Source organism: Cupressus sempervirens, chromosome 3 (assembly GCF_028749045.1).
Source record: "Cupressus sempervirens isolate cs-2001-9-10 chromosome 3, ASM2874904v1, whole genome shotgun sequence".
NCBI lineage: Eukaryota > Viridiplantae > Streptophyta > Pinopsida > Cupressales > Cupressaceae > Cupressus > Cupressus sempervirens.
Window position 1 is genome coordinate 650362910 of NC_143120.1, and position 26496 is coordinate 650389405.

Consider the following 26496-nt stretch of genomic DNA (forward strand, 5'->3'; position numbering starts at 1 on the left):
TAGAAAGGGTAAAAAATCCCAATTAATGTTGATTCAAGTAAATCAGGACTCATAAATTTGGTGCAGTGACAGTAATTGTTAAGGAACTCTGTTTGCACAAATTAATTTGGTTAGTCCTTTTTAATTACAGCTGTTTTTCCTTATAATTTTAAACTTAAGATGGCCTAATACTCGTCTTCCAGTTCTTGGCAGCTTTCTCAGTTCGTTGAATGCTTTTCTAGCAGAGAAGTACCTGGTGCATTATGATCTTTCAGAGTATTACGTCTATGACTTCATGAAGGTCAGTATCAACTATTCTGTTGACTTTGGCAGCTGTGTTGTTTTTATTTTCAAAGGTAGTTTTTCCCAAAAATTATAATTAAAAAGCAGTTTATAATATTGCATTGTTCTGGGATCTATTGTTTACCTAGATTTTGCTGGATTTTTGAAACTCTTTGAGTGAGTGTATGTCTGAATACATTATTATGTACCAGATGGAGTTGGAGGCATACATTTATTATTAGAGGAAGCCAAAGTACTCAGATCATGAACCAAGTCAAATTACTATAAACTTCCAAAATGGTAAAACTCATAAGGGAAGGCCCAAGCTTAAAAGAGCAACTATTAACTGGCCTCTGATATGGAGCAGGGCCCTATTCTGCCACGTTCCTTCAATTCCTCACTTAAAGTTTAGATGCACAGAATCCTTTCAAGATACTTTATCTGATGAGCAACTAGTAACTTACCCAAAGTCCGGCTGCACATAAGATGAATAGCCATGATGAAGAACATTATGGAAGTGACCATACATGAATTCAAATAAAAAAGGTAACCTATCAAAAAGAACTCTATGCCTTCATGCAGGCTCTGCACCTCTGCCTACATAATTTCTTCCATGCTCTGCAGAAAAAATCATCCTATAGCTGCACATCTGATTGGAACTAGGTGTGTACTTGTTCTCCATTTTTAAAATACTAGTATCATGGATACACAGCCATTCTTTAGATATGGTCAAATTTATGCACAATCATGCCCAGAAAAATATTACTGCCATCCTCCTACAAAGAAGGAAGACTGTTGCTATCTTATGATGGAAACCCCATCCAAGGTTTCTCTCAAAGAAATGGAACACTCAGTATGGTATCTGAAGGCAAAGGAATTAATATTCAAATTCACGGGGAGCTTACCCTGGTCCAAAAAAAATTCTAACTATTTGTTCTGATGAAAACTGGAAGTCCTCTGCTTTAGTTGACCTTCTCCTGATTCACAAAATATGTTTAATGGTTATATTCTCCGCAAAATTAGAAGCATCAGATCTTCTAAGGTGAGCCCTGATTTATGAAGAAATTAGGCTTATCGATATTCATGAAACCACAACCAGCACCCTTTACTCTCATAGAGGATTTACCTCATGTAGATCTCGTATGCAGAGGATGCTCCTGTTGCCTGGTGAACACTATCATTTCAAAGTTTAAAGGATTGGAATTGCAATAGGCGAGTACATCACAACTGCCATATTTACCGGGCAACCTAGAGTCCTAAACTGTGCTTCATCTGTGTTAGGACTAACCTGCAAAAATTTCACCCATCTCTGATCTTGCTTGACGTGGAAGTGATCAGATGGGAGAAACCCATTGACTACTAAAATTAAATCATAAAACATATCTTTGGGGCTTTTGCCTTTGTTAGCGTCTTGGCCTAATTGGGACTGGGTAATTGTATGATCCTGGTATGGGATCCTCTTTGCCTAGGGCCCTGCAGTGGGTGAATCCAGAGAGAATCCACCTAGGGCCTCAAAAAAGAGTCTTTTTTAAAATAAAAAAGGCAAACTATGATAAAAAGTTCCTGACAGCCAGGTTTTCTTGATCTCAGTTGAGGATGAGGGGCACAATTGCTACACGACTTATGCAGGGCACTAGTGGGAGAGGTACTGACATTACTTCTGCTTTCAGTTTTAACAGACTAGATGATGCTGCTAATGCTCTTGATATATGACATCAATTTTCTGTGAGGAGTTTCACCAATGCAAACCATTTTGATTAGTTTTTAAGTTAATTTTAATATTTGACAGTCAACATCAAAATACCAAAACTGGTAGCTTATCATAGATTTGTGTTGGTGGCAGAGTATGCTGTACCGAGCCCTACACACCTATGATAATTTACTTGTTTTTGGTATAGATACAAGATTTGGGTATTGCCAGTATGACAATTTTTTGTTTAGTTTGGTACAGCACAGCTGGCTATGGCTGCACACACAGACATGTATACATGTATAGAGATGTGTATATACACATATATATGCATGCATATATACATATGTATGTGTGTATGTATACACAACATAAACATATATACATACATAGATATGTATTATAATATATGTATCTATATGTACACATGTATATGTGTGTATATCTATATGTGTGTGTGTGTGTGTGTGTGTACTGCAATGTACCAAATGATAGACTAGGTTTCTTCTACTGTACGACTCCCACACTCTTCCCATACACTAGCAACACCTTCACCATACCACACGCACTTCCATTGTACCATACATACTTCCACCATACTGTGTACACTTCCATTGTATTGTATACACTGCATGCTGCACATCGCATACTGCATGACTGCACTCAGCATGCCATAATTTGACAGCCTTCAATACCTAGTATCGACAACCTCGGACACTCCACACCCTCCATCTCCCTTTGACACACAACACTTGTGGCACTCAACCTTTGACACTTGGTACCTGACAACTAAATATAATACTCGATTTATTTAGAATAATGAGTGGCTATCATTGTAATCCGAGGGAACACAATAGGTCGTAGATCAAGGCATATGCAAACCATAGAAATGAGTTGCTATCGATTGGATCCATATTCTCAGATTATATCTGATGCTTTTTTTTGGGTTGAAATAAATTAGTTAATCAAAGTTTTGTTTCCTTATAGTGTAGATCTGAAAATTTGTAGTAGAAAAATAGTTATCTAAATCATGCCTTCCTTTAAAAGAATCTATTTTTTATTTTGGGTAAGAAATTCTGGGCATGACATTATATCCAGATGCACAAATTTGTCTTTGCAAGAAGACTTCACAAATTTGATAATGAAGTACATAGTGAAATATCTAAAGCAATATCTCCAACGATAGACTAAGGTGAGGAATGATTCCCACCTAAATTGCAAATACAAAATAGGAGGATCTTGCACCTCTGAAATCGTAAATAAAGAGTCAAGTCCAACTAAAATCAGGAATAAACAAGAAACGTAAACTCCACAATGATTTCCTATAATACCAACCACGACTCTATGAAGAGCCCTAGGTAGTTTCTCGAAGGGTTACAAATAGGCCGACATACTTATTATTTTATTATTTTGACCGCCTTTTATTTTATAACTAAATTTATTAATTAAAGAAGTCCTTTATGATTTTATTTAAAATCTTGGAAACGCTTAATTAGTTAATTTAAGTAAGTCAGTTTATTAAATTAGGGACATTACAGTCCTCTTGGCTCAAAGATTGCTTGTCATCAAGCAATTCACAAACTATCCGTTGTTTAACAAGCTCTAGGATCCCAAACCATGCGCAAACATTGATAGCCATATCTGCTGAAATCTCCATGCCACAAGATGACCACATGTGCACACTTGGATGTAGGCGAGAAGAGTAAATTTCCATCAATCTTCTGCTGCTCCACTTTGATATAAGTTTTTCCATGCCCAGAGTCATCAGGATCCCATTGAAGCTGATGATCAAACACTTCGATGCCTGAACCCTTAAGCTATTATGCCATCATGCCAATCAATCACTTCCCATAAATGATGGTTTGGAATCTCAAAGCGCATATATAGATGTCATTCTTTTTGAAAAGCAATGGTCATGTTTGCCACATGTTCTACAAAAGGAAGAACTCCATACTCAACCAATTATAGACCTTGCCCATGAAAAGGACTGTTGGCAGAGTCTGCGCATTTGATTGATCAACATTGACTTTGCAAGCTTCATACAAGCACCCTCTTCAATCTTTTGGTTGTTCTATAGGCTTAGGTGTTCTCCATTGTAGGTGCAATTGTAAGATTTAGAAAATGCTTATGTGACTAAAGTAAACCTGTGATCATGTCTTCATCATCCTCATGTAGTTCATTGCTCTTATTTGTTAATTTTGTAACTCTAGTAATCATGACTGATCTGAACTACAGATCCTGTAATGCATGAATATCCTTAATCGAATTTGCCTCTTTATTAACCTTAGATGATTAACCTTATCGGCGGCCTCCTTAGGAGCATTTAATAATGTTCTTTTGCATGATTGTTGTTAGTATAATTACTAACTAATTATGTTTTCTGGAAGATGCCGATCATGGATTATAATCATTAGTTTATTCATAACGGCCAACCTAGAAAGAGATATGTCCTTTGAAAGGACATGCCACGTGGGTGCAATATAAGTATGAGGTAAGAATGAGGTTAGAGAACGCACAATACACAATCAAGTCTGCTCCTCTACATGACTGCCTTATGCGATTTATTGCAGGGATAAGAACATTTCCAGAATAGTTATTATACTATTGGTAACACTTCATACAAGTCTGATATATAAAACATCATCTTCAGCAAGCACTTAAAGGCATTGTAAAGTTTGGTTGTTCAGAATTTGCAGAAACTTTACATGGTATCAGAGCTCTGGTAGTCGAACCTAGGCTTTGCAAATTAATAATCAGATTTAAAATATCTAGCAACTCCTTCTACCTTCAATGGCTAGCACAATCAGACCCGAAGATAGGTTTGATGGAAAATAACACTTTGTTGCTTGGAAATTCAGAATTATGATGATTCTTGAAGACAATGATGTAATACTGTTTGTTGATAAAGAATCCAAGTGACCTGATGCTGATCCTCATAAAACTATCTGGATTAAAGGAAACAAGAAAGCCATGCAAATCATATTAGATTGGGTTAAAAATGAAATAGTACCTATGCTAATGAAACATTAGACAACATTTAATATGATGAGTGCATTATTAAATGCATATGAGGTTAACAATGCGACTACAACCCTTGCACTAAAAAGGCAACTAAATCATATACAACTAAAGAAGGGAGAATCTATGAATTCATACATCCTAAGGGTGGCTAGTCTAAGAGATTAACTTGCGAGTATAGGGACCACAGTTGAAGACAGAGAGCTAACACTTATGGCTATTGATGGGTTACCGGATTCATGGGAAACATTCTCACAAGGAATAAGTGCTAGAGACAATCTTCCAGATTTCAATAGACTTAAAGGAGATTGCCTTAAAGAAGAATCTAGGAAACTTAAGAAAGGAGGAAAAATTGAAAATTGAAGATGAAGAACTTCATGTTCTTAACACAAATTCCTATAAAGGTAAGAAGAAACACTTCAACAAGAAGAATGGTAATCAAAGAAACGACAAACCTAAGAAAGATTTATCCAAAATAAAATGCTTTAAATGTGAAAAATTTGGACACTATAGATCTAACTGCCCTGAGAATTCAAAGCAACAAGTAAACTATACAAACATTACTAGGCAAGAAGAAAACTATGATTCTGAGAAACGTGTAATGTATTCTGCACTATCAAATGAAGTATCAAACACAACATGGGTAATTGATAGTGGATCATCTCGACACATTACAGGATACAAAGAAGTACTAGACTCAATATCAGAAGAAGTTAATGACGAAGTTACCATAGGTGATAATCCCAATCATTTAGTCAAAGGAACTGGGAACTGCACCTTGAAATTGAAGTCGGGTGTTTCTCTCGATCTCAAAAGAGTACTCTATGTAGCAAGAATAAAGAGAAATCTAATCTCTGTTACAACACTTGAAGATGATGGACATAATGTTGCATTCATGGATGGTAAAGTGATGACCTGGTCTAAGAACTCTTCATTTAAGAAATCAAAATTGATTGGTCAAAGAAAGGGATACTTGTATGAATTAAACATAGAACCTATTCAAACCTTAATTCATGAAGCTGCTGATATAAACGAAATGTGGCATAGAAGGTTAGGACATCTAAACTTCAAAGCCTTATCAACTATGGAGAATATGGTTACTGGTTTACCTAAGTTGAATAAAGATCATTCAAGCATATGCAAAGGATGCGCTCTGGGTAAGAACACCAAAAGTCCATCTCATAATAGCACTAGAAAAACTAACAATGTTTTGGAATTAGTCCACTCAAATTTATGTGGACCTATGTATGTTTCTTCTCTTGGAGGATTTTGGTACTATATACTTTTTATAGATGATATCTCTAGGAAAACATGGATTTACTTTTTAAAATGTAAAGAATCAGAAGAAATTCTTAAGAGATTTAAAGAATTCAAAACCTTAACTGAAAACTTATCAGGACACAAAATTAAAACTCTTAGGACTGATAATGGAGGGGAATATACTTTAGACTTGTTTAAAGATTTTTGTAAAGAAGTAGGAATTAAGAGGGAGTATACCGTTCCTTATAAACCACAACAAAACGAGGTAGCAGAAAGGAAGAATAGAACAATTATAGAAGCAACAAGAGCTATGATATTTGATCAAAATTTAGAATATTATCTTTGGGCAAAAGCCTCTTGTACTGCTGTCTATTTCCAAAATAGAAGTCCTCACTCCCACCTTAGAGATAAAACTCGTTACTAAGGTTAAACCAAATATAAGCCATCTTAGGGTATTTGGGTGCCCAATATACATACATGTTCCAAAAGAAAAGAGAACTAAGTTAGAACCCTCCAAGAGGAAAGGTATTTTTGTCGGGTATAGTGAAACATCTAAGGCATATAGAATCTTCATACCTGGTCAGAAATACATTGAACTTAGTAGGGATGTAATATTTGAAGAAGATTTAGCATTCAAAAGAGCCCTTAGCTCTGAAGATCCTTACATATATACCTAGTTTTGAAGAAAATCACGAGTCTGAGTTTCAGAGGGAGAATAAAAAATGAAATTCAAAATCTTAATCTTGAGGAAACTCAAAATCCTAAGAAAAGACCACTTTGGGCTATTAAGACTATAGAGGAAGCACAAGACTTTGCTGCACCATCTGGAACCTTCAGAGAAAGCAAAAGACCCAAAATATTTTCTAGTTATGCAACAAACATGAGTGATTTATCTAAATCAGAACCAACAAATGTTTCAGATGCTATTAAACATACAACTTGGAAGGATGCTATGATGGAAGAATACCAATCCATTATTAAGAATGATGTTTAGGAAATTGTTCCAAGGCTTGAAGGAAAATCTTTTGTTTCTTCTAAGTGGATATTTAAATCAAGTATGCTATAGACGGTAGCATTGAAAAATATAAAGCCAGATTTGTAGCCAGGGGATTCTCTTAGAAGGAGGGAATTGATTATGAAGAAACCTTTGCTCTAGTTGCCAGATACACCTTTGTAAGGGCAGTCCTAGCTATTGTAGTATCGAAGGGATGGAAAGTACATTAGATGGATGTGAAAACGACATTTCTAAATGGAAAGATTACAAAAGAGGTATATTTGAAACAACCTGAAGATTTTGAAACTCGTAACCCTAAAGTCTATGTTTGCAGGCTCAAGAAAGCTCTCTATGGGCTTAAATAGGCTCCGAGGGCATGGTATGAAAGAATTGATAAGTATCTCTCTAGTTTAGGATTGAATAAAGCTGATCCAAATCTCTATTATAAAAAGGATAAAGATGATATGATAATTTTGATACTATATGTTGATAATTTACTAATAATAGGCGATGATCATCTTATAGATCAATGCAAGAAAGATCTAATCAGAGAATTTGAAATGAAAGATTTAGGACTCCTTCATTACTTCCTAGGACTGGAAGTATGGCAGAACTTTGACAACATCATACTTAATCAAGGAAAGTATACATTAGGCATCTTGAAGAGATTTGGAATGTGGAACTGCAAACCTATGTCTTCTCCTACGGAGACTAATCTAGATAAACTTAAGGAAGCAACAACATAATCACCCTCTATAGATTCTACTCTTGACAGACAGATGATTGGGTCTCTTATGTACTTGGTAAATACAAGACCTGATATTTGCTATGCTATTAATGCTTTAAGTCAATTTATGTGTGAGCCAAAGGAGATTCACCTAGTTGCAGTCAAACACATCATGAGATGCTTACAAGGCACTCTTAACCTTGGGCTCAAGTATGAGAAAGTTGACTTGGACTTACATGGGTACATAGACTCAGATTGGGCTAGAAGTGTTATTGATAGCAAAAGCACTTCAGGATGTTGTTTCAGTTTAGGCTAAGCAATGATATATTGGATATGCAGAAAGCAGGCATCAGTAGCACAGAGTTCCATAGAAGCTGAATACATTGCCGCAACAATGGCCTCTTGGTAGGCAGTTTGGCTTAGAATGTTACTTGTGGGATTATTTTGTCAACCCATGAATCCTCCTATTAATCACTGTGATAATTAGAGTTCCATCAAGCTTTTTGTGAATCCAGTTTTTCATGACAGGTCCAAGCATATTGAAATTTCTTACCATTCTGTAAGAGATATGGTAGACAAGAATACTGTAAAATTAGAATACATTTGCATTACAGATCAGACAACATATATTCTTACCAAACCTCTCTTTCGAGTGAAGATAGATCACTACAGAAAAAGACTTGGTATGGTTGAATTATAATACAGTTGTATTCTTTAATTATTAATGAAATAATTTTGAGTTAAAATTATTATTGTCAAGCTATTGACTGTTATGGGCTCCACCATTTGTATTCATTATTTAAGAGGTGACGATCTCTAAGATAATAAACACTTGTATAAAAAACATTATGAGAGATGACGATCTCTTAGATAATGTATTGAACAATAGAGAACTACTGTCAGATCTGGATGAGTCCAAGATCACATTTTGATATAGACATTTTTATGCCTATGAGTCACAACTTGGATAAAGGAAGAATTTAATCATTCTCTAGATTTTATCCTGTGTACTGGTAAATCTTAACTTAGGATCATATTGTGATATAGGTCTGCCAGTGCCTATGAGTCACAACTTGGATAAAGGAAGAATTTAATCATTCTCTGGATTTTATCCTGTATGTTGCATTCCATGCAATACTGTTATCACTAGTATAAGTGATATGTCATGTCATAGGTATAGTAATATGGCATAGTATCATGTGTTCAAATGATACCACATGCTTAGAAGATTTAGATAGATATAGAGTATCAATCTATGCTTATTCATCATAATTGATGATGCTAGATATGCTATCTCTCAGTATGATTATCAAGTTAAGAGGGAGTGTTAATTCTGTAACTCTGGTAATCATGATTGATTTGAATTACAGATCGTACCTTATTGGCGGCCTCCTTAAGAGCATTTAATAATGTTCTTTTGCATGATTGTTGTTAGTATAATTACTAACTAATTATGTTTTCTAGAAGACACCGATCATGGATTATAATCATTAGTTTATTCATAAGGGCCAGCCTAGAAAGGGACATGTCCTTTGAAAGGACATGCCACTTGGGTGCAATATAGGTATGAGGTAAGAATGAGGTTAGAGAACACACAATACACAATCAAGTCTGCTCCTCTACATTACTGCCTTATGCAATTTATTGCAGGGATAAGAACATTTCCAGAATAGTTATTATACTATTGTTAACACTTCACACAAGTCTGATAGATAAAAGATCATCTTCAGCAAGCACTTAAAGGCATTGTAAAGTTTGGTTGTTCAGAATTTGCAGAAACTTTACATTATTGTTGTCTTTAATTTCCTCACACGTGTCCAAATGAGGCTTTAGTTTTTTATCACAATGCTTGAATACATTATTAACCAATCTACATGCTACAATAGAAGGAATGCATTATAGATTACGAATGACCCATAGCATAGATAAGATAGGTTGGTATATTTCCTGCATCTCTTCAATACATGAAATCATGAGGCTCTCCATGGGAATAAAAAACTTATCATGGTACTCCTTGATAGTGACCAAGAAGTGATGAAACATATCATGGATCAATTTTTGTAATCCCAAGCCCAAAAGGTGGTTATTCACTTTGACTTTTGCATAGATCTCTAGTATTGTAAACCTCCTTGCGAAAGGGCTATTGTTGTCATCAAGGCTCTAAAAGATCACAAATATCAAGTGCAATATCTCCTTCATGGTGTTGTCATCATATGGTACTTAAGGGGTCAAGATCCTCAAAATCTCACTCAAGCATCAAGTAGCTGCTAAGCTTAAAATCCTTGTCATGGTGTCTTAACAATCTTGGTGTCTTAAGGAAATCTAATTGGAAAATGGATCCTCTGTATAAACATTGAAGGTGACTACTCCACCTTACTCAGACACGCTTCCTATTTTTCGAATAGAATATTAGTACCATTGTTGAGATCTTTCTTAATCTTTTGTAGTGCATTCAACCACCATTTTTTCATTGCTAGGTGCCATACTAAGAGCCAAACCCCCAAACTCTCAATCTCCCTGATAGGTTGCAAGATCACCAACTCTAATACCGCTATGATGTACTGAATAGTAGACTAGGCCTCCTCTACCGTGTGACTCTTGGTAGTGCACCAGTGTCCCTCGCAGTATTCACGGCATGGTTTAACATCGTCCTATGTCTTCTATGAGTCTAGTGGTTGTATTGGGCATCGACATGTTGATCTTTTGGTGTAACAACAACCACTACTTCTAACAAGTGGTATCAGAGCTTGGTTACAGGTACAAATCCACGTAGGCCACGATGAGCAATGGTGGGAGGTAGATTGTTTGCAATGTGCCTCACAGGATTTTCAACATGGTTTAACAACCTCTCGTGTCTTCTATAAGTCTAGTGGTTGTATTAGGCATTGACAAGTCGATCTTTTAGTGCAACAACAACCGCTACTTCTAACATTGATAGTCGCACTCTTCCTTAAGGTGACCCCTCAATATGCTAACGACACCTCCACTATACTATGTACATACTCCCATCATACCATGCACACTTCCACCATACCATGCACACTTCCACCGTACTACACACTTCCACCATACCATGCACATTGTCACCGTACCACACACACACTTCCATCGTATCATACACTTCCACTACATATACACATTGCATGTTGCACACCACACACTACATGATTGCACTTTGCATGCCGCAACTTGACACCCTTTAGCACCTAAAATCGGCACCCTTCAGAGTCGGTACCCTTTACCCTTTAACACTCAACCTTTGACACTAGGTACCTACCAACTGAATATTATACATGATCTATTTAGAAATATGAATGACTATTATTATAATGGAAGGTAACACAATAGATTGTAGATCAGGGCATATGCAAACCTCAAAAATGAATTGCTATAGATTAGATACATTTTTCTAGTGTAACACGGGGACTCACACCCCTCTCCTAAATCTCAAATTACTCGTCCCCGAGACCTCCCTGCACCGGGTACTTGCGTTCCAAAGTACCCCCACCTCCGCCATTCCACAGCCATGCTGCCGCTGGAATGGGTACTTGGATTTCTATTTTAATTTTTAATTTTTCGATGTTACTTTTAGGTTGTAATATGTTATTATGTTGAATATTCAATGGTTCTAGTTCATGTTGCAATTTTGCTATGTTCAAGTATTTTAATTTTGTATGTTCTACTGAGAAATCATTTCATATCAAGCATTTCATGTTCTATATGTCTAAATACAACACCCATCCTTGCCTCGTCTTCCCCTTGCCACTGCCCCTTTGCCATCCACCCGCCGTCTTGAAAATGAGGCCCATTTTCCCCCCGTCCCAGAAACTCATCCCATCGTCTTGCCGTCCCGACGCACCCCAGTAGTGGTGTTACATTGCTTATTTCCTTAGATTATATCTAAATGCACAAATTTGACAATGAAGGACACAACGAAACATGAATTTGACAATAAAGTGTAGAATGAAATATTTGAAGTGATATCACTAGGGTGAGGAACAACTCCCACAAAAATTGTGAATACATAATAGGGATGGTCTTGCACCTTTGAAATTGCAAATAAAGACTCAATTCCGACTAAAATTGTGAATAAACAATAAATTTAAACTTTACAATGATTTCCTAGAATGCCAATCACGACCTTATAAAGAGCTCCAAGAAATCTTCTGAAGGGTTACAAATAAGCTAACATACTTATTATGTTGACCTCCTTTTATTTTATAACTAAATTAATTAATTAAAGAAGTCCTATTTAATATTATATATATTCATATTTTGGGACCATTTTAATTAGTTAATTTAATTAAGCCACTTTATTTAAATTAGGGACATTACATATAGACACAAAATAAATCTTTATATACATAGATATGTATGTAAGTAAAAATGAAAATAACGATGTTTGAAGCTAGGATGGTATGATACATCATTGTTGGTCAATAATAGTGATAAAGATTATATCAATTGTCAACTGATAATTAAAAATTTCAATATTATGTCATAAATATGTCTGGGACTCTAGAGTCAAGATTCAAACAGAAATCATTGCAGTTACAAAGTTTGAAAATAATGCAACAAAAAATTTCTATTGCCGTCTTCAATCTTTGTTGAAAGCATCTAGATTGAAGTCATTATTTGGTTCAAAAACATTTGAACCACAAATTAATGGAGTGCCCCCCTCTCTAGGTATATCATGTTAAAAGAATGCTTTTAAAATTAGGTTCATCTTAGCCTGGACTTGTGTCGGGATCTTTTGCACTTTTATTTATTTATTATAATGTATTAATGTTAAAAAATGCTTAAAAAATTAGGTTTTCACCTTTTTTAATTGCCATTGTGGCGATGGGTGTAGTTAGGAGTGGCAGGACTGTACCCTGGCTGCTCTTATTTTGGGATGGGTACCCAGATTGGTTCGGTATGAGATCAAGACCCAAGGGGATTTGCCCTACAACTTAGTATCTATGCATACATAGTGTGTATGTGTATGGACACATTGATGTGCACACATATATGAATGTCTATATAGGCATGTGTGTGTTTACCAAGCCATGGCCCTAGCTAAATCAGATCAGATTTTTTCTGGCAAATTGCTGAATCTGGACTGGCAATGTAGCATTTTGTTGTAGTATTACTGTATTTGTCACAAAACATGGAGAGGAGACCAAAGAGGAAATTTGTTGATGTGAGTTTTTGTACTACTACATAACATATAAGCAATTGAATATTTGATACGGAGTATCAAACACACAATTCCTCTCTTGAAAAGTTAATGCTCATGGGACATGAGAATAACTTCAATGTTTCTTACACCTATGGATACTCGCTTAGTTTTATCGATGTGATTTGTTGGTAATCACGTAGGCCACCTTACGTTGTTCATTCAAGGATGACTTGGGTTTTTGTTGAGATTGTGATGATTTTGTATGAGTGTCAGATGATGTTAATGGTGACAGTGATGGTGGAGGATGTAGTGCCAAATAATGTTGATTGCGTGAGGAGGCAATAATGCTTCTAATGACTTCTACCTTTCTAACTTTCTTAGAGTGAAATTTGACTACTCAACTACTCACTATTCTACTCCTACTCTTATGAATGGAAAGAGTAGCAAATGGACAGGGATTGAATCTAATGAAAGTTATGAAATCCTACTTTAATTTGAGAGATGAGAAGAACCATGCAATACACTAAAATGATCATGTATATCCACCATGCGAGCCACAACAATGAATAGAGAACAATTTTGATAGTATTTTGGCAACAATTCTCCAACATAACTCCCTCACAAATGAGAGCAAAATGGCCTTATATAGAGGCCAAAATTACAATTGACAGTAGAGATAAAGAGGCAAAACTGACGATCCAAATTGAATCCTAAAAACCCTAATTAGGGTTGCCACCCTATCGGCCAATGAGAAGATGCCACCTCGTCAATGGACCAATGAAAAAAGTGGAAAAGTGGCAACCAATGAGAAGGCACCAAAATGGTGGCCAATCAGAATTAGACACTTGTCCTATTCTAGAAGAAAGAGAAATTGCCACTTGAGGCTTACATCAAATGATCTTCTAATATAAATCTCCCTTTTTCTTTCGTTCTTTTAGCCAAGGCAATGAACCTAGCTAGCCTTTCGTTGACTTCCTCCATGGGAGGACAAGGTGTATGCTTTATCTTGAGCTCAGCTGATTTCATCGTGTTGCTTGCTACCCATAGTGTCTTCTCATGGTCCTTCTCATACTCTTTTGCAAACCGATAAAGGCATTGAGGGAGGAAAGGGTGCCCAAATGTTTCTTCTTGATAGTAACCTTTCCTAACTCATCCAATCTTGATCCAAGCGTAGTCTCATTGATATCCTCTTCCTTGATGTCTTCAAAATCAAGTGCCACCCCAACGTCGCTCATCATGGTTGAAATAGAAGTGTCGACCCTTGGGTTGTGATGTGCAACCGCTTTTTGTATCTCCTCTTTGCCAAGGGGGATTAGCCTTCTTTTAGTCTGTCCTTTACCTGTAGCATATTTACTGTACCAACATTGGTATCGGTTATTCGCCTCATTTTCGAGAAGGAAGTTGTTTTGGGCATCATATCCTCTTTGTCTTTGTTAGTGTTTGTTCCCTTAGGTTTCTTGCTTGCACTAACATCTACCATCTTGTCAACCCATTACCATCTTGTCAATCCATGATAGGATGGTGAAGTGGTGGATGATGAATGCGAGAAGAACCAAGGGAGTCAATGTCTAGACAAGAACAAAAGAGAGAAATCCACTTAAGGACCCCTTTCAACTCTAAATGATTTGAAATTACCTTTACCAATAGGGGGATTGTCCTTCCTTTAGTTCGTTCTTTATTTGTAGCATATTTACAGTACCGACATTGGTATCGGTTATTTGCCTCATTTTTGAGAAGAAAGTTGTTTTGGGCATCATATCCTCTTTGTCTTTCGTAGTATTTGTTCTCTTAGGATTCTTGCTTGCACTATCATCCTCCATCTTGTCGCCCTATTACGGGATGGTAAAGTGGTGGACAATGAATGCAAGAAGAACCCAAGGGAGACAATAGCTAGACAAAAACAAAAGAAGGAAATCAGCTTAAGGACCCTTTTCAACTCTAAATGATTTGAAATTACTTTTACCAATAGTCGGGTCTTTTTCTGAAATATAGGATCAGACTTCGAGAATTTCAAACCCCTTGCAAATCTTGAGGCTCTAGCTAGAAAAATCAAAATTTTGTCCACTTGAAATTGCCCATGCATGTGCCAAAAAAATCAGATTTTATCACTTGTTCTCTTCACCAACAAAATCGTCCAATCTCTAGGAGAAAATCGTAGCCCCTCTTGAAAATCAGAATTTTGTCTTCCACAAAATTCGGTTCCCACAAAATTCGCCAAGGAAGAAGAGTGCAAAGCTGCCCTTGCAAAAAAAAAAATCATCCAAGGAAAATACCAATCTGCCCTTGCAAAAATCATCCAAGGAAGAAGAAATCTGCTCCAAGTCAAAATTGCCAAACACCATGAAGAGGAGGATGGAAGAATGAGACAAGGGGTAGGAGACCCCTTCTTATACCCCATTTGCATGCCCTCTTGAGCTGGCCGAATTGCACCGTGGGAGAGCAAAAAAATTAATAAATGCACAATTCATAGTCCAAATTAAATGCTTAGCTCAAAATTAATTTTGCCAAGATGAAATTTGCATTTTAAATTGCCGGTTAGACCAAATTGCAAAAATAAAATAAATAATGCCTTGGAGATGCTAAATGTTTCCATTTAATGATGATTTAGTAATTAATATGTCATTAAAATCAGATTTTGGCTAGCCAAAAGCCATTTTTTCAATATTAAATTACTAATTTCATTGAAGACCTAAAAATTTCAAGGCAAATTTAATCCATTTAATGCCAATTTTTTGCAATTCAATTCAAATCGATTTTGCCAAGTAATTTAAATTTTTTTAACACAAATAAAATTATTTCTCTAAAGTCTAAAATCGCTTTTGCAATTTGATTTCATCATCACAAAATTAATTTTTGTTCACCGATTTTTTTTTCAAGATTTTCCAAAAAATTCAAATCTAACAAAATTTCATCATTTGAAAATTATCCAAATTTATACAATTATATCCAAATTTTCAAAAGAAATCATCTAAGTACAAATTTTACAATTTTATCCTGCCAAGTGTTGTTCTTTGAAACGGATGAAATTAGTCGTTATGGAAAATCAAGTTGAAATCGGGTGAAGATAAATCTAACCCTCTCCCTTTTGGCTTGAAGGTGTCCAAATCTTAAAATTTTTCAAAAAATCAAACTAAATTTTTTTGGACAACTTCGAAAAATTTGCCAAGGTGACTGAAAAAGGGGGTCCCCAAAATTTTGGGGCGATGGTGTGAGAACTTCACAACATCTAGCATCAACCCAAAGAAATGTTCCTGAACATTCCAAGAAATAAGTAACTTAGAACAAAAATATTAGGATGGCCTATCCGCAAATCTACTTAAGGACGAGCACTCAACAAAGGAAAGAACTCTCAAGTTGAACCTAAGCATCCTGACCATAAGTTACCCACGTGTGCAAATGATTTATTCCCCGCTTGACAAGAACTTGATAATTTCTTAGATCAGTTAAACTTAGCTTATAATATCCTTACTTCAAAAGCAACCTAGATAGAGCCTCGTTGCTAGTTAGGCGTCTATAGCCTCGACGAAGTTATTGCTGTGGCACTACAATCATGGTTCTACCTTTAGTGATAATTTTTATAGCACCGATATAGATGATTGCACACCCTTGAACCAATTTTCATCTTTATTTTCACTTTGATACTGCTTTTTCTCTTTTCTCATGATGTTTTCTCTTTTTTCCTTTTCTTTTTAATCTTTTGTTTGGTTTGCAGGCAATGAAGCTTGCGGAGGGTTTGGAAAACCACAGTGGCGCTGAAGTAGGTATATGATTTTTACTAAGTCCAATTTCACTTGAAAACATCAAGAACTCAGAGCAATTAAGTGTGAGTAGAATATTTTAACCATGTCAGAGATAACTTGAGAACCCCCATCGAGTTCGACCCAAATTTAGTACAAGTCCTACCATACACCAACGACTAAGCACATCTTTAAATCTCTAAAATTTGTTAAATATACTCAAGAAACGAACAAGACGGATTCCGTTGTGTCACCAAAAATGTAAAATCTACACACCTCGCCCACGAGTGATAACATGGACCCCCTTTGCTCTTGCAAAAAGCCCAAAACCAAAACTACCTTCCAACTAAGGGAAGCTAAAAGACCCTAAGTCAAATGACTTGATGCAAATCAAGCTCAAGCTCCCTCACAACATCTAAACTAAATAGCTAAAAGAAATCTACTCTAACCAATTGAAATGGAAACTTTAATCTACCCAACTGAAAGGAAACTAAACTACTCTCCAGAACCAAATGGTCCAAGACAAACCTACCCTAACTATGTACAAGACTCTAGAGGGACAACACTAACCGATCTAATATATACACTGGATCTAACATGGTTCCTCAGGATGTTCAAAAGTAACAAGGTTTGGGTGATAGTTCTCAAATCTCGCAAACTCATCCTTGCACTTTGAAAAAAATTTGGTCACCTCAAACTCAAACTCTAGAAAATTATCATGCAAGACTAATAATTGAGGCAACTCATAGGGTCCATGATTAATCCAAATACAAGTTGTTTCTCTAGAATTTCCATAATCAAAATAAAAACTTTCAAACCTTTCATCTTTAAGAGCAGGGAAAGAAACAACCTGGCATGACTCAAATTCAAATGGAACTTGCAAATTCTCCACGACCTTAGGAGGTTGAAGTTGGTGGTACACCATCCCAATAGCATCAACACCCAACTCATTGGTAGTCCAAGTAGGATCAATCTTGGAATCAAGCTCATGAAATGTCGTCTTTGGGGGCTTGTCCCTGTGAACAGTGAACCATGAATCCTTGTGAATCTCCTCAAGTGTATCCTCAAAAATCAAGGATTTTTTGATATTTTTCCCATCAAACACCTCTCCAAGTTGCTTGAACACAATATCCAACCGTAGCATCAACCCAAACTGTGCTTTATTTTCCTTTTCCATGGGAGCAACTTGATCACCACTCAACAATCCTTGCATACCCTTGTCAATAGAAGCTTCATCATCTAGTATGTGATTTCCCTTTGAACTCTCTTCAGGAACATCTTGCAATTCTTTATGTAGACTCTCACCAAACATAGCACCTTCAAGATTGATAGGAGAACCATCATACATCTTTGTGAGTTGCCCATCAACTTCCATTTCAAGTGACAAAATTTTTGGAGGTCGAAGAAGATGTTGAATCATGCCACTTGCAACAACTTGATCACCTTGAAAGGCTTTGGGCAATGACTCCTTTTGTATTTCTTCTATAGGATCTTCAAGGATCCCCCCAAAGAATGTGGTGGAGATAGCGCCTTGTATTGGTTTATAAATTTTTTCCTCATATCTTGATTCTCTTGTGATATCTTGTAATTCCTTGTTCAACTCACCCACTTGATTATCTTCCTCTTTAAGGATATTTGAAACTTCTTGCAATCCATCCCCAAGAGTCACCCCTTGAATTATGCATGAAGGCTCACCAAAGATTTCCTTTTCGTCCACCTTTCGATGTTCCATTTGTAGTTCTTTGTGTGTCTTCACTTGTTGACCTTTGCCTACCATCCTTTCTCTCTCTTGGATAAATTCAATTGTTTCCTTGATTTTCTTGTCAACCTCTCCACCTTGTGATATAATGTGTGAAGGTTCATCCACTTGGTTATCTTGAACATTAGAATCAACTAGATCATCTTGATAAATCTTACCCTCTTCATTCTTTGGTGTCCAACTTAAAAGCTGAAAGAAATGTTTACCACCCCCCATTGATATTTACTCATACCAACCCAGTTGAAACTTAATCAAGTCAATAGTGTCTTGACAAGATGGGCAAGTAGATTCTAAATATGAGAGATTGTGTACCCTGCACTAAGAACTTCTTCTATATAGGTTTTTTGGTTCCCTATTGATATCTTCGTTGTAATCAAGAAAGTCTTCCTCTAAATTGACAAAGACTGCAGGCTCATGTATTTGTGAAAAAGAGAATTTTCCTCTTAATACCAAGTCCACTCTTAAGAGAAACACCAAACAATCTAGCTCCTCATGATCTGCAGTACCATGTATCCTACACTTCCTTGATACAACAAGTTGAGGCAAATCCAATGGAGGTAACCTTTTGTTCAAATCAAACCAAATGGGAAGAACGTCCACCTGTTTGTCCATTGAGAAACCTTTCCCTTTTTTGAATTTTTTGATTTTCACTTTTAAAAGAGATCTCTCATCTTAAATCTAGCTTTGAAAGCTCATTCCTCGTCAATATCTACTCTGAATTTCCAAGTTGATCCAAGAATGAAAGTCATTCAGCCCTCCTAGCGCCAGATAATGTTGATGTGAGTTTTTGTACCACTACATAACATATTAGCAATTGAATATCTGGTATGAAGTATCAAACACACAATTCCTCTCTTGAAAAGTTAATGCTCATGGGATATGAGAATAACTCCAATGTTCCTTACATCTGTGGATACTCGCTCAGTTTTATCGATGTGATTTGCTGGTAATCACGTAGGCGGCCTTATGTTGTTCATTCAAGGATGACTTGGTTTTTTGGTGAGATGGTGATGATTTTGTATGAGTGCTAGATGATGTTGATGGTGACAGTGATGGTGGAGGATGTAGTGCCAGATAATGTTGATTATACGAGGAGGAGGCAATAATGCTTCTAATAACTTCTACCTTCCTAACTTTCTTAGAGTGAAATTCGACTACTCAACTACTCACTATTCTACTCCTACTCCTATGAATGGAAAGATTAGCAAATGGACGGGGATCGAATCTAATGAAAGTTAAAAGTTAACCAGCGGCTCCACCTCCATAAATGCAATGATTCAAAGGAAAAGAGAATTAGTTTACCACACAAGGCTCCCTAACCAGTGGCTAAGATGCTAGTGGCCTAGTTGTAGATCCCTATCAAACATTCACTAACATCACCATACAATTAGCCATCTACTTTTACTCTAACATTATGAAATGAAATCCTACTTTAATTTGAGAGATGAGAAGAACCATGCATTACACCAAAATGATCATGTATATCCACCATGCAAGCCACAACAATGAATAGAGAACAATTTTGATAGTATTTTGGCAACAATTCTCCAACATAACTCCTTCACAAATGAGAGCAAAATGGCCTTATATAGAGGCCAAAATTACAATCGACGGTAGAGATAAAGAGGCAAAACCGACGATCCAAATTGAATCCTAGAAACCCTAATTAGGGTTGCCACCCCATCAGCTAATGAGAAGATGCCACCTCGTTAATGGACCAATGAAAAAAGTGGAAAAGTGAGAACCAATGAGAAGGCACCAAAATGGTGGCCAATCAGAATTAGACACTTGTCCTATTCTAGAAGAAAGAGAAATTGCCACTTGGGGCTTACATCAAATGATCTTCTAATATAAATCTCCCTTTTTGTTTCATTCTTTTAGCTAAGGCAATGAACCTAGCTAGCCTTCCGTTGACTTCCTCCATGGGAGAACAAGGTGTATGCTTTATCTTGAGCTCAATCGATTTCATCGTGCTGCTCGCTGCCCATAGTGTCTTCTCATAGTCCTTCTCATACTCTTTTGCAAATCCGATAAAGGCATTGAGGGAGGAAAGGGTGCCCAAATGTTTCTTCTTGATAGCAACCTTTCTTAACTCATCCAATCTTGATCCAAGCTTAGTCTCATTGATATCCTCTTCCGTGATGTCTTCAAAATCAAGTGCCACCCCAATGTCGCTCATCATGGTTGAAATAGAAGTGTTGACGCTTGGGCTGTGATGTGCAACCACCTTCTGTATCTCCTCTTTGCCAAGGGGGATTGTCCTTCCTTTTGTCTGTCCTTTACCTGTAGCATATTTACTGTACCGACATTGGTATCGGTTATTCGTCTCATTTTCGAGAAAAATGTTTTTTTGGGCATCATATCCTCTTTGTCTTTCTTAGTGTTTGTTTCCTTAGGGTTCTTGCTTGCACTAACATCTACCATCTTGTCAACCCATGATAGGATGGTGAAGTGGTGGATGATGAATGCGAGAAGAACCAAGGGAGACAATGTTTGGACAAGAACGAAAGAGAGAAATCCGCTTAAGAACCCCTTTCAACTCTAAATAATTTGAAATTACCTTTACCAATAGGGGGATTGTCCTTCCTTTAGTCTATCCTTTATTTGTAGCATATTTACTGTACCGACATTGGTATCGGTTATTCGCCTCATTTTCGAGAAGAAAGTTCTTTTGGACATCATATCCTCTTTGTCTTTCTTAGTATTTGTTCCCTTAGGATTCTTGCTTGCACTATCATCCTCCATTTCGTCGCCCTATTATGCATTGGTAAAGTGGTGGACAATGAATGCAAGAAGAACCAAGGGAGACAATATCTAGACAAGAACGAAAGAAGGAAATCAGCTTAAGGACCCCTTTCAACTCTAAATGATTTGAAATTACTTTTACCGATAGCCGGGTCTTCTTTTGGAATTTAGGATTAGATTTCGAGAATTTCAAACCCCTTGCAAATCTTGAGGCTCTAGCTGGAAAAATTAGAATTTTGTCCACTTGAAATTGCCCATGCATGTGCCAAAAAAATCAGATTTTATCACTTGTTCTTTTCACCAACAAAATCGTCCAATCTCTAGGAGAAAATCACAACCCATCTTGAAAATCAGAATTTTGTCTTCCACAAATTTCGGCTTCCACAAAATTTGGCTCCCACAAAATTCGCCAAGCAAGAAGAGTGCAGATCCACCCTTGCAAAAAAAAAAAATCATCCAAGGAAAATACCAATCTGCCCTTGCAAAAATCGTCCAAGTAAGAAGAAATTTGCTCCAAGTCAAAATCGCCAAACACCATGAAGAGGAGGATGGAAGAATGAGGAGATAAGGGGGAGGAGACCCCCTCTTATACCCCATTTGCATGCCCTCTTGAGCTGGCCGACTTGCACTTTGGGAGAGCAAAAAATATTAATTAATGCACAATTCATGGCCCAAATTAAATGCTTAGCTCAAAATTAATTTTGCCAAGATGAAATTTGCATTTTAAATTGCCGGTTAGACCAAATTGCAAAAATAAAATAAATAATGCCTTGGAGATGCTAAATGTTTTCATTTAATGATGATTTAGTAATTAAAATCGGATTTTGGTCAGCCAAAAGCCATTTTTTCAATATTAAATTACTAATTTCATTGAAGACTTAAAAAATTTCAAGGCAAATTTAATCCATTTAATGCCAATTTTTCGCAATTCAATTCAAATCGATTTTGCCAAGTAATTTAAATTTTTTAACACAAATAAAATCATTTCTTTAAAGTCTAAAATCACTTTTGTAATTTGATTTCATCATCACAAAATTAATTTTTTTTCACCGAATTTTTTTTTCAAGATTCTCCAAAAAATTCAAATCTAACAAAATTTCATCTTTTGAAAATTATCCAAATTTATACAATTATATCCAAATTTTCAAAAGAAATCGTCTAAGTACAAATTTTACAATTTTATCCTGCCGAGTGTTGTTCTTTGAAATTTGTCCAGCCTAAGGATGAAATTGGTCGTTCTGGAAAATCAAGTTGAAACCGGGTGAAAATAAATCTAACCCTCTCCCTTCTGGCTTGAAGGTGTCCAAAACTTAAAGTTTTTCAAAAAATCAAATTAAATTTTTTTTGGACAACTTCGAAATATTTGCCAAGGTGACCGAAAAAGGGGGTCCCTAAAATTTTGGTGTGATGGTGTGAAAACTTCACAACAAAATTCTTTAGAAGTAGAGAAGTTTCAATGAGTCTACATCAGGAAAGGGAAGGCCACTGACAGCAGGGTTCTACACGAATGAAGCCTGCTAGAAAAGTCCCTTTCTTTACCACTGTTTCCTCTACTTTTACCACAAGGCCTGGAACCAATGATCTGATTGTATGAATAGTTCCTAAATTATAAGGAAATGTTATCTTTCATCAAATAAATCTAGTCAAACAAAGAAAACTGGTTTAGGGTTTAGGGTAATTTTTACAAAGGGCTCACTGCCAGTGTTCTCACTGCTGGTTGGCTCACTATCGGTTGGGCTAACTACCCAAAAAATACGAAAGGTTAACTATTTTTACAAATAGGTTCACTGTGAATACACATAGGCTTACTGCCATAATATAAGAAATGAAAATTGAATCCACCATTGAAGTCACTGCACCAATACTCAACAATACCAAAATGATATAATTGTCCGCTACAAGTTGCACCAACTCGCATGGACATCAATACACATATCTTCCCTTGTCAGATTCACATTCACTTTGCATATACTTGCAACAAATAGAATCATTGCTCTCCTATACCATCCCATGCCAACAACTAGGTCGAATGCAATTTCAAATAGGTCACATAGAAGCATTCTACAGAGGGAAGGAAAGAAATGTGGACCACCTTTCTCAATGAAACATGTCTCACACCTATCGGCACGATACACCATTGTGAGATCTGCAGAACCAACAGATAGGATCTATATGTTACAATGCAAATGCTTCAACCAAGGCACAATAACCACTTTCCAGATAGGACCTGACTCAAACAAATGATCCACAATATGATGCAAGATAAATGGGACCAACAATGACACGGCTAAAGATTAATCTTTAAGGTACATCATCCGCTGCACACTCTACCAAATCACCATAACAAATAATTCACACCTAATTTACATCTATGCATAGGAAATGTTGACATCAATAACAACCATTACTGACAACAACAATGGTAGCATCAACATCACATTCTAACGGGGAGTTAGGAAATAACTACCATGGGAAAATATACGAAGTAATGCAATCCCATATGGAACACACACATGGCCAAAGGAGACAAGAATTTAAGAGGGATAAGAGAGCAAATTTAATTAACCATGAAAGTGAACATGGTAAACCCGAATGGTGAAGAGGGAAGACATAGATAGAATGTTGAGAGGGAAGAAAGACATTATAGAAGATTGGAAGATGCAAAGAAAATAAAGATTGATTGTGCCAAGGTGGGTTGTGTTGGGAAAGTAAAAAGAAAGGAAACCAAAGAAGAATGCAAGACTGGAAAAAATGAGTTCATGATGGGAAAAATAGGACAATTTTAAACTAGTTTGGAGAAGAGCATTGAGTCCAAAAAGCTGTTAGGAGAATGTTGTAGAATGAAGGCTCCATCTCTACCACAACTCTCTTAAACTCCAACCATCAGATCAGATCCACTGAACATAACAATCGAGTTAGATGATAGATCTCTTGAATTCCTATAGGTTCTTGATGAAATTTTGTCTGTCAAAGAGGAATATTCAAAAGAATTAGTTGAATTCTAAATAAATTTTGAAGAGATGAAAAAGAGAGAAAATAAAACCATGTTTATTTTAGTAGAAGAATTATGCTCACTAACTAATCAAATGCCATTAACAAATAAGAAAACAAAGAGGTGCTATGAGGAGTTACAATCCCTAGACTAGCATCCATCCCCCATGCCGTATACAACTAGGAGGATATTAGCTGAAAAAGTACCACATAGCAAAAGGAGAAGCAAGCAAGAAGGTAAGACACTGGGGAGAGATTCTAGGATAAGAATACAATGAGATAAAGGTGACAAGAGACAAGGATAGAGAACATAAGCCCAATATAGTCAGAAGCATTAAGAAGGAGAAAATAGACACCTCGCCACTCCACAAACCAAAAATAGATATCGAGAAGACCAGATCAGACTCATCTATCAATCTTCTAGAATTTGAGAAGGATACGGTAGAGCGCTGCAAAGCACATATTCCTCTTGGAATCAGTTAGCAAAGAAACAATATTGAAGAAGAAAAAAAACCAAACTGCTAGACTTTGCAGTCTTCCTGTGGAAAGACTCATCAGACTAGTATAAAAAAAATCCAAAATATGACAGATTGGGAGGTGAAAAAAGACTTACTAGCTAACTCTGACACTTTGGATAGCCCAATTGAGAGTATCATTGAAATGAGGGACCTAGTAGAAGGAATATAAACCAGTAAAGGCATATAAAGACGTTCAAAGAAGTGTATTGAAAATTGGAAGAACCATAGACAGAAGCAAAAGATAGAATGGCTCATTTCCAAACTACAAAATGACATTAGAGCCACACTAAATGGATCAACCTTTGATGCAAATTTGAATGTCGTAGCTATGGCCAAGTGCATTGAGGCCCAACCATTGAGGAAGGCAGACAAAGAAGGATAGAAGCAAGCCTTAGAAAAAATACAAGTGGTGGTAAACAGTTGACCTTGCAGCAAGATATCATGGCTTGAGAAAAGGTGAAGAAACCAAAACATGAGATTTGGTACTACTATTATGGGAAGGACACCTAAGAAATCAGTGCCCTGAGGCACAGGGAGAAAGAAAGTTGGCTGCTGTCAAAGTAAACTACAGACAATGTTGGTCAAGCTAATTCTTATACTTTGGGACATGCAGAGTATGGGATAGTCATACTTGAGGACATTGGCCATCTAATGCATTCCATCTTGGAAAAGCTGAAAACTACTTGGAACCTAGATGTCACTGAATCATGATTGTGGTAGGGAGATAGACAAGAATATGGCTTATGTTGAAAGATTTGGTAAGCAGCCCTTGTATGCTAATGATGGAGAATTCAGACAACCTTCATTGAGGATTGCGGGGAATGCTAACACTACATATAAATCTCTCTGGAATTTTCTAAAAGATAATAGGCAACATAAGTACATAGGAGGAAGAGGACACAAAAGGGGTAATCACAAGAGAGATGATGCACCTTGTTATAAGTGTGGGAAAGTCATTCACTTTTCCAGAGAATATTAGTCTGAGAAGAAGATTTGTGCTTTTTGTGATTATGAAACTATGATTCATTCAAATGTGAGAGGGCATAATAGTACTTTCAGAATGCCACCCCACATTCTAGAAGTGACGATCTTCAAGGGAATAGAGGAGCAAGGGTGATTAGAAGAATTCCCCTACATGTGTGAGAGAATGTTAGAGAAGCAAAAATGGTCATTAGATATATCCAATAGGGAATAATCTGGTGAAGAACATCGGCATCAGATGAGGACTCCAAAAAAAAATTCAACTAACAAAACAGATTAAGTTGAATTAATCTGCCAAGGGACATTTATTGGGAGAAATAAGCAAAAGATTGTTGAAGGATTAGTAACAAATTTGGTCTGGAAGAAGTTGAATATGATTACTTTCAGTCTACTCAACAACATGAAGAGTAGAAGAAAATGTGAAACAAACTATAGTACAACAGCAGAATGAAGGCTTTGTTTTTTAGAGGAAGAAGTCATTGAGCTGAGGAACTTAGCCTCCTTGGATCAATGAAACGAGCTGTTGGTGAAGCTGAAGCAATTGGGAAGATACTGGAATAAACAGAAGCAACTGCAAATCCGCAAAATCAGAGGAAGTCTAGAATTGGAAAACTGCAAATCCGCAAAATCAGAGGAAGTCTAGAATTGGAAAAA

The 26496-nt window shown here is 36.5% G+C and overlaps 1 protein-coding gene across 1 annotated transcript in view; it reads left to right on the forward strand.

Moving 5' to 3' along the window:
- LOC149568375 (uncharacterized) overlaps positions 1–26496 on the forward strand; it is a 68161-nt gene that overhangs the window by 1219 nt on the left and 40446 nt on the right. Inside the window, exon 2 of the mRNA XM_089821319.1 lies at positions 183–280. Coding sequence (XP_089677445.1) covers positions 183–280 — 98 coding nt within the window. The remainder of the gene's footprint in view (positions 1–182; positions 281–26496) is intronic.